At 42.7% G+C, this 19,223-nt stretch overlaps 1 protein-coding gene across 1 annotated transcript; it reads right to left on the reverse strand.

The window, feature by feature from the left end:
• Positions 1 to 778: 778 nt before the first annotated feature.
• On the reverse strand, positions 779 to 11,381 carry LOC102307496 (C2 calcium-dependent domain-containing protein 4C). Its single transcript, XM_042220066.1, has 2 exons — positions 10,330 to 11,381; positions 779 to 9,485 (listed from the first exon to the last, which is right to left on the reverse strand). Exon 2 carries the CDS (start codon positions 9,434 to 9,436, stop codon positions 8,180 to 8,182), a length of 1,257 nt encoding a protein of 418 aa, XP_042076000.1. The 5' UTR covers positions 9,437 to 9,485; positions 10,330 to 11,381; the 3' UTR covers positions 779 to 8,179.
• Positions 11,382 to 19,223: the final 7,842 nt, after the last annotated feature.

Here is a 19,223-nt window from a genome sequence, read left to right on the forward strand (position 1 = left end):
GTTTGTTTTTGAGGTCTGAAGTTGGCTTATATGGATAAAAGGGTGCTAATTTATCAGCAGGCTTCATTAGCAAACTGAATTTATAAACCATATGGGTGCAATAGACAGACACACCTGTGCTAATTCGCGCTAAGTAAACATAAAGGCAAGTTTAGAATTTCACACACCAAAACCAAACTACAAACATCTGGGATTATCTGCACCGTACAGCAGGATATAATATTATTCCGAGAATCCATTCAAATGTTCCAAAAGGCGCTGACAGCACAAACACAGCGAGGAGGTTTAGTTCGGTGACTCGAAGCAGCAGATGAGGCCAGCGGACACTAATCGGCTCCAACTGCCTTTGTGAGGACACCTGTGATTATCCAGGTGGATGATTTAGGTAAAAAAACAAATTCACAGATGGCCAAGGCCAAATCTGTTGGTTAAGACTTTTGTACTGGGCTATAAAAAAAAGTATTTTAATGCATTTTCATATGGGAGACTATGGAGATTTACTTTTAACCATATTAACATAAAGAACTAAATAGAAAACTTTGGTTTTTGAAGGCTCTCAGTTGGTCTAAACCAGGGGTGGGCAATTCCAGGCCTCGTGGGCCAGTGTCCTGCAGGTTTTAGATCTCACCTTGGATCAACACACCTGAATCACATGATTAGTTTGTTACCAGGCCTCTGGAGAACTTCAGGACATGTTGATGAGCTAATTTAGCCATTTAAATCAGCTGTGTTGGTTCAAGGACACATCTAAAACCTGCAGGGACACTGGCCCTCGAGGCCTGGAGTTGCCCACCCCTGGTCTAAACCATAACAAGTATAAAAGACGAATGTAGCTTCTGGATCTTAAAAATGAAGCTGTAGACAAAATGCTCCTTAAACCTACATCTTTTAATGACCAGCAGGGAGTAACTCCTTAGCTCCTGTGCTCGGTGACCTCTGCAAACACGCTCCTTGCTCATCAGGTCCAGCTTAAAAACACCAGCATGGTCACAGCGATAATGCTCAGCTCAAACATTCACAGGGGACTTTATTAACTGCTGGGTGATGTCACAGTGGCTACATCCTTCTTTTAAACTGTGTGAGCCAGGCTTGAAATGATACATCAAACTGGTGTTTGTGACCTGAACAGGAGTTTTAGTATCACCACAGTAATAAAAAGCAGAAACCATTAGTCACAGCTCAATTTAAAGGTAACAGTGATAAGAAAATTGAAATCTAATAGGCAAGAGAGAGAGAGTAGTTTAGATAGCTGCCATAATCCAGACTTTAGTTTATTTGTCTGTCTGTGCGGTGGAAACACCTCAATCGACAATATTTGCTTGCCACCTCCAGTGTCCAGTTACACTTTTCACACAAACACAGCAAGGGTGGCACCTCGACAGGTAGGCAAACAGCTCAAAACAGAGCATGCAATAAACTGAGATGCCTCAGCATTTCACCACTGAGGCCACGGATGTTCATCTTGTATGCCTGCCTTGGAAATGCAATGGCAAAAGAGTTTTTAAGAAAACACAAGTGACGGAATAATAAATGACCTACCAGGCAACAGGTTTGCTCTAATCCAGTATTATTCAGGTTGATGGGTAACCTTCTTGCAGGTTGTTGTATTTCTATAATGTCTGATCTCCCATAATTATCAGGAGTTAAACTAAAGAAATGCTTCTGTGGCTTTTCTCCATCCTGCACTGTTTGTAAGCCATGTCGGCTAATGTTAGCCATTAGCTAAGCCTTGTGTCATAAGGTTGCCAGGTTTGGCGTTTTTTGTTTTTTTTTAATTAGGCAATATAAATTTGCATTTATTTATTTTTTATAAACACTCAGAAATAGCAGTTATATGTCAGTCAAATTATTTAAATGACACAAACCTAAACAAATTCATTTAAGTTTATTAAAGTACAAACGTTTCATTGCAGCTCTGTGGTAAAGACCTATAACACCTGCACGCTTTTTTTCCCCAGTTTTGTAACAGACACTTTGATTTACTGTTAATGCTGAAACGTCTCTGCAATTATTGACTTAATTATAGGAAAGAATTAACAGTTCTTACAGTGCAGATCTCCATATTTATGGCATCTAGCAGTGTGTGGTGGTTGGAGCACTCCTGCTCTACATCATTATTTACCATGAAAGTTGCCTTGGTCCTCAGAAGATTCGCTGACTTCTTCCTTCAGTTTCTCAGGGTACTTTTGATGATATGTTCTCACTTCACTCATCACATAAGATTCAACCTTTGCTTCACTTTTGCCAACTTTCACCACTTGGCGTGAACAGAAACTTCTAAAACCATCCCACCAAATGTAAAAACTAAATAAATTACTGACAGAAAACTATTTGTAGAGCTGAGGGCAGCTGTAGATTTGTCTGTTGACTCATTCACTTTGGGTTCATCACAACAAGCGACCACTAAGCATGCAGAGGAACACAAATGTGACATTAGCATCACTTATTACCGGCGTATGTAACAGCTCATGTCTCCGAATGTTTCCCACGTGCTTCCTCTCCAAACAAACAAATCCAAGACTGACTCCTCCCTGAGGATAATGAAGATGGAAAGATTGTGCAGTATTTTTACGCTGCAATTACAGACAACACGTCAGAGGTAAGAGGTTTAATGTCTCAATCTATATATACCCTGTGCCTTCACATATTGCTCATTCTGAATCATTAAGAAGATGCATACAGAGCAACAACTGAGCAAATACGGAGGCTTGAAATCAGGGATGTGGGATTTTAAGGAGGAAAATTGGGATTACTTTGAGAAAGCAGGAGAGTTGGGCACATGCCTTTCATTATTTCATTATTGCATTATAGAGCATTTACTTTGAGGGAAAACTTCAGGACCGTATGGATGCTTTCATTCTTCCAGTCACATGCACCTTGCAAATAAAAGGTCTGTACAAATGTATGAACATTTACTACATCTACTGTAACTAGAGTTGAGGTTTTATTGATCAAGAACCGCAGCCCATGCTCAAATATCACCTGAAGTCGGTGCACTCATTAACATCAAACCAATAACAAGATAAGAAGGAGAATTCATTGAATTTCACTTTTAATTAAAGTTTTTCACACCCATTAACACAGCAACTGGAGAACATCTGTAAGTGGCTGAAGCGTCACAGTATAAAAATCTCTACCTGCACAGGTCCAGAAACACAACAAGAACAACAACTGCACATGGAAACCAACTTCCACCAGAGAAATGAAGGAATTCGATATCAAGTAACGGACCGGCACTTTGCAGCTGCATTTTTCAGAGCGAACCTGTCAAGACAGGAAGACTTGAGAAACACAGTGTATTTAAAATAAAATAAAATAAAATAAATATATATATACAGCATATTTTTCAAGCAAATCTTAGCGAGAAGTGTGACTAAAGTCAGCGTCAGTATAATATTCAGCTCAGTCTCTCTCTCACACACACACAGACACACAGGTATTGACACTTTTCTCAATTCTCATTTTAAATGTCATCAGTCAGGCCTCTCTGGCCTGTGTCTAATTAAACAGCTATTGAGTGCAGAAATATACAGACTGATTTCCACCACAACAGCAGGGTGGATAATGGGAAAGTTAATTGTAGTAAGTTGATTCTGGTAATTCCTCTGCTGATGTAATAAAGGTTAGCTGCACAGGCGCAGTGGCGATTAGAGATGCTGTAGTTTAATACCCTGACAGCTGCTGGGTAAACTGTCGTAACATCTGGTACGTATGGTGTGTTCGAGCTTATTACTGTTGTTTTTTCAAGCTCCATCATCAGCTAGCTCTTTCCTGGTGGTTAACTGCTAAGTTGTGACATCAAGGAAGAATTCAAACAGTGGTCTGACATTTTCCCTGAATGTCAAAGTTAAGATGAATAACTCGAGTCCTGTTGGCCTCGGCTCTTGCCGTCTTTAGGGGTCCCCATCGCAGATCATCTGCCTCCATCTCACCTTATCTCTGTCACGTCATCTTTCTGCTTCTCCTTTACTACATCCACGAATCTCCTTTGTATCTTCCTCTTTCCCTCCTGCCCAGCAGCTCCATACTCAACATCCATTGTCCACAATATCCACTATCCCTCCTCTGCTCATGTCCAAACCGCTCAACCCTCTGCTATACTCATTACTAATCCTGTCCATTCTGGTTACTCCTAATGAAAATCTTCAACTCTGCCACCTCTGCCGCTTGTCTTTTTGTTAGACCACACATCATAGCAGATCTCGCTACCATCTTATAAACCACTCGTCTCCACCATTTCCACCCCGGCTCCGCGCTCTTCTTCCCCTTTCTTGTGCACCGTTCATTGTTTTGGATGACTGACCCCAGGTATTTACACTCCTCTACTCCTTGCTATTTCAGTTCAAAATATCATCCAAAAGCTGACAAGAAAATGAAGCGAGTCAGATGTGAATAATAAAAGATTCGGGTAAAATATTCTTCAGAAAAACTTTTAAAACTCCAGTTTGTACTTTGGTTTGCATTCATTGTGATAAAAAAATAATTAACTGGTTGAATTTATTTAAGTTACAAGATGTATGTAGTGATGAGGGTCTATCTCACAATTTGCAGAGTATGAACCTGTGACATATTAACCGAGAACAGCACAGCCCATCCAAGCAGAAATACCAGATAAAGGCATTGTTTTCAACTCTATTAAAAGATAAACCACATGAAAACAGTTATAAAAGTTGAACACACTCAAACACACCCTCCATATATTAGCTGCAGTTTTATATACACATTAGTGTATTAGGAAATCCTCACCTATAGCACAAGGAGAGCCACAAAAGCACAATAAGAATCCACTGAGATTTAGTACTGAAACTACTGGAACATTTTAGGCATGCAAAAGAAACATCGACAACCAAACAATTTGGAAGTTTGAGTAAAAGAAACAACAACAAAGTCTACAAGCAGGCACTGTATGTTGCACACAAGTATGCAGCAGGGATTGCAACAGATCAGAGTTTCACGCCATAACCATAACAAACCAACCAACAGAGTCACTGTATATAAAGCACGACGATAGTGGTGCTACAAGTGAGCTACAAACACCAGGTGAGAGCGGTTCTCGTATAATTAAACGAAGCTTTGGGTGGACGTGTGAGGAACTCTCAGTAACTTGCATCAGTCTGATGTCTCTGACTTATTTTCTTTGTGAAGTCGCTCTCCTCTGCTGGGCACTCGAGGTTGCAATCACTTCCCATTTCTTCTAATTCTTCAGAAGGACGACAGAGAACAGCAACAGAAGACAGGGCGGCTGCTCCCGTTAAAGCACACAAGGTTGTTCTCTCGACGTCTCTTTCCTGACTCGTCTGCTTCCTCCCCATCGGACTTCATTAAAGATGAAACCGTATATCTGAAAATGTCTGTCATAAGCACTTCTCCCTCGCTGGTGCATAATTAGCATTTCACAGACAAGTGTATATACACAATACAAACCCGACATACATCGAAGAGTCGTTTCAAAGCATTCAGTTTACAAAATACGACATAGAAAATTAACAACTCTGGACGAAAAAAGGAAAAAGAAAAGAAATCAGGCTCAAAACACACTCACACTCACGTACACCCACAGTGTAAGGCTTTAGGGTTTAATTAATCCTTGCACACATCATGCAAAGACCAGCGCCATGTTCACACTGTGCAGCTGGTACTTGCTGTGACACGAGTTTTCTAATCTGCTCAAATGAGACATTGAATAAAGTTACACAATGCACAATGGTATGATCGTTTGTCTACTGCCAACAAGGCAAATGTACAGTACAGTGCAAAAGTCTCAATCCACCCTTCATCTCTTTATTCATTTGCTCCCAAGGAGACAGGCTTTCGTGTCATTTTTAAGGTGGCCTTGAGCAACAGTTTTCCTTCGGCAGCTTTTTCACTCATCTTCAGTCCAGTCCTTGTACCTGACCATTTTCAGACTCTGTTAAGCCACTGACCTATGTGTCTACACATAAAAGACGAATTTAGAAATGAGCCGACTTTAAATAAGTATATTTTGGTACTTTGTTACTAGCGGCTGATCACACAAACCATCGTTTGCTCACATCTTTTTTAGTTGAAAGGCATACTGTCCTACTGGGCATACGGATACGGGGCTACGTTTGAACTAGGATCTTGTCAAAAATGATGGAAATGTGAACACAGAAAATCACCACTAGGTTTCAATCCACCGTACAGTACTATCTGGAAAGCATCTGATCGTCAAGAGCTTCATTTTTCTACATGACAGTGATCCCAAACACACCAACAACGCAGTGAAAGCATACTCGGGTAGAAAATTAAGCTGTACTATCAGTCATGGGTTGGCCTCTCCACAGCCCAGATCAGAATTATTGAAGCAGAGTGGGATCAGTCAACATCCAAAGAAGAGCTTTGAATGTCCTGGAGAACTATTCCTGAAGACCACTTAAAGAAATTAGCAGAAAGCTTGCCTTTGAGAGTTCCAGCTGTGTTGATGAATATAAAGTGTTCACAGCAAATATTGACTTTTAAGCTCCTTAGAATTGCACACACTGTTTTTCCACGTATGTTTGCACGTTTTAACAAATCGCTGCACTTATTTCCCATTTTCCTTAAAAGGATAAAGAAATGAGGGGTGACTATTGGACAGTACTGTGTTGTTGCATAAATTTAAAAATTAAAAAGTTAAAAAGTTCGACTTTCTTGTCCTGCTGCAAACAGCAAATCAGCACTTTGTCCAGTGTAAACCTTACACTCACTTGTAATAATCAAACTAGAAAATGTCCTTTACATGCTACTATATTTAAAATGAGTACTTTTTTTCATATCTGTTGAGATTTGGAGTAAACAATGAAGAGTGAAGCGACCTGGAATGAAATTTTAAATGAGGGAAAGACCATTTGAGTATTTGCCTGCGTTTTTATCTTGTAGTTCAGAATTACCAACTGGTCTTGGAGTCGATGTCGATGTTTAATCAAGGTGCCCACACTGGACTTGACTGCATGTTGACGGACTGTTATTAACTGGAGTGCCCACACCGCTATTTCATCACAGTATAAGGATTTCACCAACCAGATAAATATGTATATCAAATATACTGCAACCAGTTTCCCTTGCTGCTCCACTTTCATTAACTCATAGCTGTGTTTCATACGGTTACAGACATGACTGGGGGCTATTAAAAATATTAAAATCCAAAAACATTACTGCTCACTAATAAAAATCTCATTTTAACAAGTCATTTCTGTCTATAATTAAGCTTTAGGAATATTTTAAGGTGAAGAAATCTGCTTCTAACATAAGATTTTTTTCATGGATAGTGTCCGAATGTTGCTCTGCAATCAAAATAGATGAGAAATGATTTGTTTACACCTAGGCTATTTTTCATATTTTGCATGCTTGTAAGAATACAGGTGGTTTTGCTCTGTTTCGTTCAATGACGTGTCAAAAAGACAGCGACAAATGCTTTCTTTAAAATGTTTGATGCTGAAGGAAAGGATCCCCACATTTGTAAATGTTCTGTAATGTTCAGTTATCCTTAATTGTATCGTTATAACATAGACTTTAGTGTTTCTTACAAGATCAATCGTGTTATAATTGTACTTTTTGATGGGCATGTAAATGTGGGCTGCTCTGGCAACTGGGATCAAAGGGTCATTTGCACATCAGGCTCTAGTGCCACTTCAAAGCTCCCACCGTTTCACAAAAGCATCTCTGTGCCCGTGCAGCACATGGCGAGATGGGGAATCGCATCCAGTGCTGCTGCGGATTTCTGCCACATTACAATAATAAAACCGTGGCACGCACAGATGAGCGCAGTGAAGCACAGGTGTCCTCCAACCTTTGAACCGGAGCTGGCTGGGAGACCCGGCCAGAAAGAAAACCTTTCATGTGTCAAATTCAACCATTGCTGTTCAGCCCAGCTTGGTTTAATGAGTGTTCATTAATGGGAGATGGAGTTAGGCAGAGCTTGGGATGATAAATCCTTGAGGTGTCCACATATCGGCTACATCTGGGTTATTTAGTGCTCTTAGTGTTTATTTAGATTTATTAAAGCTGATGTTCCTTATGGGATTGGTTTTCATTCTTGGAGGTCCTTCCCTGTCGTCTCCCTCTGTCTTTATGGTCACTGTTAGAATAAATAAAACATAGAAACCAGTGCAAACATCTAATTTAAGCTTAATCTGTATCCTCGCTCTTTGCCCCCCTTTGACCTTCAGTTCCTGGAGCTTTAAACCCCTGAGAGCAACTTCCCCAGAGGCACCTCTCGCTCTCCCAGCAAGGTGTCCCTTTTGAGGCTGGTGCCTTTATTCACCACCTTGAACTTCACGGAGAGGCTCTTCACCTGAGTCGAACTTATGGAGTCGAAGAAGAAGTCCTCGTTAAAGACCGGGTTGCGGCTGTTCTTGATGATGTTGCTCCTTTGCTTCTGCAGCTTGCCCGGGTTCAGGTAGACAGACACGCAGCAGTTGATGCTCTTCATGTCGAAGTGCTTGTCGTACAGACTCTCCGCCGCCAGGACGCGGATGAGAAGGCGGGAGGTGCTGGAGTCGTAGTTGACGCTGATCCGCACTGTCCCGCCTTTGTGCAGGTTGATGGTGTGCTCCTGATGGAGGCCGTGGTCCGAAGCTCCAGCGCCGCCGTGATAGGTGGGGACGTGGAGCCGTCGCTGGACGTTGGGGCTGGGCTCGGCCGAGCTGCACTCGTCGGTGGAGAGGGAGCTGTGGCGTGCGAAAGTCCGCTTGGCTTTCACCACTTTGGCCTGCGTCTCATGGGTGAAGATCTTGAGCAGGGACGCGGAGCGAGAGAGCAGAGGGGAGCTGAAAGGGGAGGACTCGGCTGAGGAGCAGGTGTCGCTCTCTCCGCCGCTGAAGTATCGGTAGGGATTCATGTGAGAGGTGTTAAAGTCAGCTGGATTCAGGTGGTTTCCCGTGTCGCTGCTTCTGCCCGGAGTCTTCCTCTGCGTATTTGGGGAGGTGATGGGACTGGTGAGCTCGCAGTGGAACAGCGACTCTTTACGGCGCGTGTGGGGGCTTTCCTTCAAGGTAGCAAACCCGTAGGACGTCTGGGTCTTGGGGACATAAGGCAGAGACATTGCAGTCTGCGACTGGGGGTCTGCGTTAGTGTCTCCAGCCACCACATCATCAGCACTCTCTATCTGTATAATGTGGCGGTTTGCAGCTCTCAGCAAGTTCTTGGTGTCTCCTGCAATCTTGGCTACCAAACGTGGGCTTCTCGGACTGCTGATCTTCCCACTACCGATGGTGTGCTCAGAAGTGGACGGGTGCAGGCCTTCTTTGGGCTTTACGGCGGGGATCTCGGGCTCTGGGGGGCAGCTCACCAACTTCGGAGGAATGAAAAAATCTGGGATCCTGTCGGGGGTGAGGACGTTGCTGTAGGTCGGGGTGCCACCCTTCTTGTCCCCGTTCTCCCCCTGTCGCAGAACACCACTCTCCACCGACCCGCGGATCTTATCCAGAACCCACATGGTCCCCACTGGAAAGTGGGATGTGTGGAGTAGGTGCAGTCAGGTGTGTCTGCAATTAATAACACACATGGGTGGGCGGGGAGAGGGAGAGGGGGGGGGTTAAACGATCAGAGCGTCACTCCACGGGGAGAAGAGGGATAAAAATATCACCTGAGTGCTTTCGCGCTGAAACGCAGTCTGTGATTAGGACCGCAGGCGTTTACAGGAATAAGACTTGAGTAAACAGGAAATATTATAGCGTTATCGCACTGAACCTGAGCTTAACTTTCTGTTTAGTGTCGAACATACGGACAAACCCTTCTTTTAAAAGGTTTTCTAGGCTTATAAACAATAGGAGAGAATCCTTTGAACGGACAAAAGACAGGTCATTACTAAAAATAAAATAAATAAATCCAGCTACATTAAATCTCCAACACATGGAATAAAGTCTTTGTGTAGTTTTTAGATAACAGAGTGTCTTTACGGACTAACGCAATCAGTCTGCGGATAAATCAGCAACAAAGGATTTACTTCTCGATTTCCGATCGCACGGTCACGTTTTAATGAGCAAAATTTAAAAGTGCATTCTTTGAATTAGAAACTCTCCCTAATGATGTAACTGGAAACTTTTAATTTGCACTTATGCTTTAATCTAATTTAATTTCAGTTCCGGGAAGACGACAAGAAAAGAAAAGCTCACAAATATAAATTATTTTACCAAATGCATTAATAACGCTCCTGCATATAGATATTCGATACGTTTCGACATTGAACGATCACATGAACTCGTTTTTTAAGAGAAAACTCCGTAATGAAAAGACAGTTCAACAGGTGCCTGCATGTTTCCTCTGGTCTGCTTCGAAAAGCTCAATAATGTTGATATCTGTGCTATGTAATAAAATTATGATACTTACAGCAATGCAGAGGAAGACGCAGTCCTCTTTTTTTCACTTTGCTTTCGTTTCTTCAGTAACAGGTGTGCTTTTCCCCCCCTCTCTCTCTCACCTCGGATAAGTCTGTGCGCTCCGTGGCGCTACTCTGCGCCCTCAGACGGTCTCGGCTCCGGAGCGCCTGTGGTGCGTTTTATAGATGGCACACAGATGCAGCTGACCAATAAGATCAAATTGTGCGTTTCCGCAGAACCAGCTAGAAAGAACACCAGTTGCTCCTGTGAGGAAAGGAATCATACAGGTTGGGTTTACATGAGTCCCCAAGAGTCACTGCAGTTAACTGCCGGGGTTTTCTTTTTAACCTTTGCGCACAGCACTGAGGTTTTATGTTCCAATCATTCATTCTCTCTCTCTCTGCATATATCCAAATCTATATCTATAGAGATAGATATGTACATGGGGCTGTTTGACCAGAAAAAGCACAAGCAGACAATGCAACGTGGAGCATATGCAACTGTGTGCTGGTCCAATTAACTTTAGACTGACCTTTTTTTAACTCTTCTTTTGTGTGTGTGTGTCTCTCTCCCTTCGCGTTTAACCCGACCTATTGGTCTCCCTGGAAACTTTGCTATGGCAACAAATACATTTGTCTAAAATAGGGCTGACTTCATTGATCTGCAGCACAAAAGGCACTTTATTTGTCCAGATTGCCTGGTTTTGAGTCAAGTGCCATACAGCCCGTGGACTGAGAGGGCTACGGCTGCTGCTGCTTTATCAGAGATCAGTAAATAGGCAGCAACACTAGACTGGCTCGCCAACTTAGAAATGTGCAGATGGAGAGTGTCCGTGTCTGGTGACTCCGACAAGCGCTTTGCAAACAAGTGATTAGCCAACATTTACCGCGCGCAGACCTGGAATAGGTGTCAGCATCTCTGCCTGTCTGTGCCTCAGGCGCATGGAAAACGAGCTTGATTGCCATGGGTCGTGTTGTTGCCCTTCTTGTCATAACTAATTGGGAGCTCACTGAGGGGAAACAGGCGCTCTACAGTAAACTAACAGCTATATTTGAACTCCGCGCTGAGTTCAAAGTGCATAAAAGGTTCTCCGTAGCCTGTCATGGATACATTATTTCTCTTCAACAAACTCAGAAAAAAGAATAATAATAATAATTAGACTAAATTCTCTTGCAATGTCGGTTCTTAATGTGCTGAGGAGAAGCAGCCAAACATTAGCATGTCAACAAGTTCACGGTGACACTGAGGACACAACAGCAGATGCTTTGCAGACAGAGTTCAGCAGATATGAAGTCAAATGGATCTTACTAGCCGTCGAAGCGCTTCCTCAAATTGCAGGTAATTTTTACCTGGTGTAGCATAGGTATGGTTGAGGGTGACGGCAATCAATAGTTTAGTAAACAACGGATACAATAAAAAAAACATGCAACCTTTGCATGGCAGCTGATAAAAGGCCGAGGGCATCATCAGATATTGTATTGAATAGTTTTGGAGTGGATGACGCACATTAATCCCCCTGCAAGGATTCAATACCTCATCAAATGTGTGTAATCGGAGTTGTGCAGGTGCTTTTGTTTTAAAATCAGAATTGATCGACACTGGTCTGTCAACATGTCGTGACATTTGAATTTAAATATTGCGGAATCCTTTTGAAACACGGGTGCAAGAAACCGCCATTCTTACTCGAGTGGCGGAGTGGACATAATTATACATCTCGTCTTAGGAGGTCCAGCCAGGGGTCACCGGCTGATGTAATCTGGAGGGGGCACTTACCATATAGATTGCAAAGACACATTTGAACCCTCATCCACTGCATGCCAGAGCTGCCTGATCACCATAGAGACACTTGATGCCTCTTTAAGCAAAGCCCGTATTACAGTGGGAGGCTGTCAGTTTAGTAGGTGCGTAACGGAGAGCGTAAGAGCCTTAAACTACTTTCGATTTATTTTCTTTCTAAGAACTCATGTCTGTTTATAAACCAAACTACATGTCAGCACCATCTGGCTTCAGAGTTTATTTAAATGATTAACCAATTATCACATTTTCTGTCCACAGACTAATCGGGTAACCAAGGTTTGGACACTACAGCATAAATTAAAATGTGAATATATTACCTTAAAAGTGTAATAGAAAACGAGGCTCATTAAAACTGAAACTACCTCTTCTGAATGTGCTACTACTCTGTGCACAACTCCAGCCTCACACTGCGAACAGCTTCCTCTACAAAATAATGAGATCAATACACCAGCGGCGGAGAATCTACTGAGAAAAGGTTAATGTGTCTGTTCTGCTCTCATTAAGGGGCTGAACCCTACAACTCTGTCAGAAAATGTGAGGAACACTGAAGCTATTACAAACCTGACTGTACCAAAGTGGCCTGCCCCACTGAATAATACAGAGCTGAGTCAGTGTGATCGTGTTTGCTTGTTCTCTCTGTGGATGGACAGATGTACCGCCGAGGCTGTGACTAAAGGACAAACCCCCGAGTGTGTTTCAACACTGTGGCATCCTCTCTGCTGACGCTCGACTGGCTTCCTAGAAAGACGGGAGGGAGAAGTTGGAGCTGGTACACAGAAATCTGCACCAAAGCTCTGCAGGAGGTTCAGTGCTCCTCCTCGTAGAGTCGCTTGTTCCGTCATCGCTTTGAGTGTGTTTACTCGTAGCATGTATGGCAACCCATTAGTGCCACAGCAGACACGCAATGGTGCGGTATGCTTCATCACTGTTCTTTGCGTGAAAAGGTTGCACAGACCTCCTTTTCACTGAAGAAGAAAAACAGCCCTTCCCTGTTATTCATTCATCAAAGCTCTGCTGTAAAAGCTTTCAAGCCATCTCTCATACCATGTAAATCAGGATCGAGGGGATCGCTAACATAAGATGCTGCACTACCTTCAGTAGAACTGGCTTCAGATACCATAGATTAGATTTGTTATTTCCTCTAAGAAATGCTAAAATCTCACAATGTTGTTTTTAATACTTTTTTTTACTGTCCTCTTCTTCCTGCTAATTACATTCTTGTTATGGTTTCTGGTCGCAGGTCTCTCTTGTAAGAGAAATAAGATTAAGCGGCCCACTCTTTATTGTCGTCATCCATCTTTCTTCCCTCCTGCCAGCCTCTTCCCACCCTACAGACAGCTTCTGCCGCCTTATGCACAGACATAGCATCCCAATAACCAACTCTCTATCCTCTCACTCTCATCTCACATTTCGTCACCTCCTCCAGGCTGTCCATGCAGGTCACAGACGGCTCGAGCTCAGATGCTTGCCAGTTGGAGCAGAGCAACTGAGTAACGCACGTGGCTCGGGGTCACAGCGTGAAACCAGAGCCACTGTTCGTGGCATCCAGCTCCTGCTCAGCAGCCTGCTTTTTCTGGTCCACTGAACTGGCATTTTGATTGGGTGGACGCAGGGCAAAAGGTCATAACCGTCGCCACAGGAAACACATCTGATCGGCTCGGCAGAAAAAATGGTGTATCACCGTCAGAGGACATCTCGTGATCTAGGAGCATGGGAGAGCGTTAGCACATAAATGAGAAAAGTATACTCCTGTGTGCACTACTCTATTATTGATCGACATTTTTGTCAGCTGAAAGCTCCCGCATGGCATTTCAGATTCATGATTTTCATTTTCAAGCAGCATATTACAGACAGCCAAATGTGGGTCAACTCTACCAGAAAGCATAGCGTGGAGATAATAAACCATATAACTCAAGTGTAGGAAGAGAATATAAGGGTAGAGCAGGGAAAATGACCAGATGATGCATTTGCACTTTTTTAAAGATGGTGAAATATTGAATATGGCACAGATTACTCTAAAGGATGCAAAGTGCCTCCAAGAAAGGTAGAAAAAAACATGTCAAAAGATAAGAAAAACAAGAAGACAAAAAAAAAAATCAGTTATTTAAAAACAAATCTTCCTCAGCTTTGCGCAGACCACTGAAACGGCTCAAAGCTCACAAGAAGCAAGCTGATGCTGCCCCCTAGAGGCATTAAACAGAAACAAACTGAATTCATGGTGGAAAAAATATTGTTCAGATCTGCAAGTGCAGATCTTTATCCTCCCCTATTTGAACATGTGCAACTAAGACAGAAAACCAATGCAGGCTTGAGAGAAATACATCCACCACCATAGGCATCACTGAATGTCAGGGTGTTATTGCCCCACAATGAAATAAAACACCAGAAATAGAGCAAGACGTACTCACAGGAAGCCAGAAAGTAATTGCACTCTGGAGCAGGCACAATTACTGCACCACATACAACTTTCTTACCTCAGTTTACTTGCAGATTTCTATAGCAGATTTCTATTCTAGATTAAATAGATTTTTTGGCAAGTGGTTGAGTTTTCCAAAAACATGGATATGTAGGGATATATCTTGTGTAAAGCTGCAAAGACACAGGCAGTGTTTCATTCAGAAAAGAGACAATTGAACATTTAAGGTTTATTAAAGGGTGTTAAAGTCACTTCCCTGTCTGCACACAGACTTTAAAAAAACTGAATAAGGCTATTTTATAAAGAAAAAATCCATATATAGATGCATTTTTACCCTTTTTCCATTCACCATCACTTAGAAAAGTATCAGCTTGATTTATATCATACTTGTCCTGGATATTTACAACAGCAAACCCCAGAAAAGCATGAACTTCTTCATTAGTGAAATCATCTGCCTGATTTGTCTCCAACTTGATGATAACGCGTGAGTGATTATCAAACACCCTTCAGGTAGGTGATGCAGTACAATACTGTGATCTGTTTAGAAATTAGAAACGTCGTCGCTGAACTCCAGCTCAGGAGCAAGTCAGAATATTTTTATTTCTGGGTTTTGGTTATTTGCACACCTTTTTTTACTGACAGACCAAAGTCCTTGGTCTGAACACTGAATTATTCTCTTTCAGTATGACTGCAGATCACAGTAAACTTTTGAATACAAAGATTATAACATCTCAACTCTGCCAGTAAAGATTCTGCAAATCAGCCACACATGCTTCATATGACCACGGCATGAAAGGATAAAGAGGCACAGCCCTGATATTCCTGAAAGGTTTTAATACAAAAAAGTAAAACCAATTTTAGCCAGAAGCTGAAAAATTACCCTCAAGACATGTCTTATATCACTCAAGTGTCCTTGTCTTGAATAGAGTGGCGTCTTTTCCTATTAAAAATGACAAACGATCTCAGTCAGTCCCAGAATTTATCAGGTTACCAGAACAGTATGGAAACATTTTATACACTGGTTAAAAAAAAATTAAAGGAACATTTTGAAAGCACATTAGATTTCAATTGAATTTCCATCAGTTCCAATGATGAAGAACTAAAAAGAATCCACAGATATCCTCCTCACCCTGTGAGGCAGGTGCCGAGCTGAGAGGAAAAGAAGAAGAAATGGGACAGAGAAAAGGAGTTAATGGTTCACTGCAGAACTTGTTTGTTTGATGGAAATGAAAGCAAACCTACAGAGGGTTGAATTCAAACATACCCCAAAAATTACAGTAAAAAAAATAAAAAAAATTGACGTGAAAGGCTAGTCCATTTTGCTGAAATGTCATTGCAGTAACTCAGAATGGTACTTACTAGTTTGTATGACCTCAACATGGCTTGTATACATGCCCATAATGAGATGATGGATGGTGTCCTGGAGGCTCTCCTCCCAGATCTGGACCAGGGCATCACGGAGCTGCTGGACAACTGAGGTGCGACCTGGCAGCGTTGGATGAATCGAGACGTGGTGTTCCACAGGATTTAGCTCAGGTGTAGGGGGTCAGTGACTGGTATCAAACCTTTCATCCTCCAGGAGCGGCCTCCTTACTCTCGTCACATGAGGTTGTACTAGGAGGAAACCAGGACCCAGTGGGGCCAAGGATTTTATCCGACACACCATGCTATTGAGACTGTGCTGGGAGACACAGCAAGCCTTCTGGCAATGGTATGTATTGATGTGCCATCCTGAAGGAGCTGGACTACCTGCACAACCTCTGTAGGGTCCAGGGTCTTTCATGCAACACTGAGCTAAGTTTAAACACAATTCACAGAGCATGCAGCTGGACTCTTACCTCAGTTGGGCCAAGATCCAAAAGGTCCTACACAGAAGAAATAATTGAAAAAGAAAATGCGTCCACTTAGAGGAGACGAAGCTCAAACTCACGTTTGTAACACAAAAACACAGAAAGCATCAGGAAATCCTTTAAAAGTCTCCACCACCCTCTGAGTGTAGCAGGGTGACTACGGGGTACACGCCTCATCACGTGCTTTCCTTACACTTCAACTCAAACAGAAGTTTTAAAATGAATTAAGAAAGGAAACAGGTCTTACCTCTGCAAGACAAGTATGAGTTTTCCCCTCAAATGGTATTCACTATCATCATTTCAGTGACTGCAAGACGACACAGAAAATGCAGAAACCAATGAGACCGTGAAAATCTCCAACGCACGCACACACGCACATGCACAAATAAAAATCAGCCAATATCTAATAAAGAGCTTTATTCAGATTTTAAATAGATTTACAAACCATAAGAAAAAAAAGAAAAGAAAAACGAGGAAAAAAAATATATCAAGTGATCGTCAAAATATCCACATGTGCATATCAAGGTAGATTGTAAACAGTCCTTTGAAGCCAAAAAGTGAGACTGCCAGGGGTCAGGTTCACTCAGCTGGAAAAGGGTTTGTTTATTGGTGGTTGTTTTGTTTTTTTCCTGAGGTTCTTGTTGTTTTCTTAACTGCTGGGTTTCCCTCAGTGAGGCTGCCACCAACCAGAGCTCAGAGTGTGGGGAGCAAGGACGATAAAACAGTAGTTTGACCCAAAAAATAAAAAAATCCCATTCTCGCAAACCATTACAATAGAGAGGCAGGGGTTCATTCATAAACTATGTAACAAACACTGATCAATTATACAGTAATGACAACTCTGTGGCGTAAACAGTAGCGGGTAACGATCCCTGCATGGTGTGCCGACTCAGTTTGGCTCTGTCCAACTTTTCCGTTTCATATCTGTGTAACTGGTTCATATCTTTACTCAGTCTTATATGAACAACAAAAGGGCTTTTAACAATAAAGTCAATACATATAAGAGAAAACATTGCAGCCTTTACCACAAATTACAAAGAAAAAAAACAACAACAACCCTGAAAACAGAAAAGCAGCCCCCCCCCTCCTCCAAATGCAGCTCAGATAAAATTGAGTTAAGAGGACATTTTTCCTTGGACACAATCCCAACCCTTATAGCAGGTCTAAAACCACAAACACATCATAACAGCATGCTAGTGAAGAACCACATTCTCCCGTTCATGCTTAGAGATAAACCCCATCCCAGTACCTTCCCAGTTTTGCTTTTCCGCACATTTCAGCTCATCTAAAAAAATAAAATAATAAAAAAAAAACCATCAGCAAGTATTCTCACTCACACACACACACACACACACACACACACACACACACACACACACACACCAGAAATACTGTTGGGTGGTGGTAACGGGGGTGTAACAGAGCACTCTTGGCAGTTAGGAGAGGGTCTGATGGTGTACAGTAGACTGAAAACAAGACGCCCCCCCCCCTCCTTCCCCCATCCGTCTCCATTTTTAATTCTTCTGAATCACATCCTGCATCAAGCTGCCACCCGTTTGCCTTTGAGGTAACAGGATTCATTGATACTGATGAGTCAAAATGGCTGGCGCAAAGAAATATGCCAGTACACACAGCCGCCAGCAGGGGGCGAGCTCTGTGAAGGGCAGTGAACAATGCAACTCTTCAGCTCTGGAGACTTGTGCTACTCAGGAGTTGGGATCCCAAACCACAGACCGACACAGCTTCACATGTCCGTCTCTGACCAAGGACACGTGGCTGCTTGTGAGACTCGAGCTGGAGTTTGGGACACGCTGCAAAGCTCAGCTTTACTGACACGCTTAAAGCACTGCATATTGAGTAAGTTCAAGCACTGACTGCATAGGTTTGTTAAATACAGTACGTTAGATTTCACGAGCAGCAGTGAGCTGGGCTGGCGGTTTCTTAATGCATCCGAGCCACTAGTAGCGCGTGCTTGTACGACGAAGGCCGTGTGGCAGTCGGTAGAGGACGTTTCTGGGGTTCTGGTCTACATGCCATTCTTTAGTTCAGCTGTTCGATCTTACCTTCCTCACTCACACCTCGGAAAAATCTGACAGGTGCCGCTATAAATAAGTTCCCTCCATCAGGAGGGCGCCATTTACACAATATCGCCACCTGAGAATTAAAAGAGCAGGGAGGAGGGGGGGCTGACTGACTCCTTATGCCACTTTCCTCTTGCCTGGCTGACTGGGGTTTGCCATGACTCATGGATCCCATTGGACAGTCATATGTGGAATATTAGGGAAGGCACAAGAGAGTGTGAATGGCAGACAACTTTCATGTGTGGAGCAGCACAAGCCTTGCGGCTTAAAAGGTCAGAGGTGAGGCATGGCAGGGCTTTGAACAGCCTGCAAACTAGAGTAGAGTCACACACACATCCGGGGCTCAGAGGCGGAAACGACTCCGCTTTAGAAAAAGAAAAAACAAAACAACTCGCGCAGACACACATACGCACAGCAGGCCAATTATCCTACGTTAGCTTTCTTCACAAATCTTGCTTTACTCCGACCTGAACCTGTCTCCTGATGACTGTGATTAAGAGCAGGTGTGACCATTCTGCACCAAAATTAACTCAGACATCAGATTTGTTCCACTCAAAGCCTGCAGAAGAAACAGGACTCGAAGCTAAAAGGCTAAGCTAATTTTTAGTAAGTGCAGATCAACAGGAGGTGAGGAAACCAAAACTATTACTTTGAAGATTTCCTGCTGAGTGTGCATATTGTGTGTAACCTTTACTAAGAACAGATAAATAAAAGAAAACATGTAAGAAACAAGCAGAAAAAACTCTGTAGCCTTCTTTTC

Source organism: Haplochromis burtoni, unplaced genomic scaffold, assembly GCF_018398535.1.
Source record: "Haplochromis burtoni strain Fernald_Lab_line unplaced genomic scaffold, NCSU_Asbu1 Contig_42, whole genome shotgun sequence".
Taxonomy (NCBI): domain Eukaryota; kingdom Metazoa; phylum Chordata; class Actinopteri; order Cichliformes; family Cichlidae; genus Haplochromis; species Haplochromis burtoni.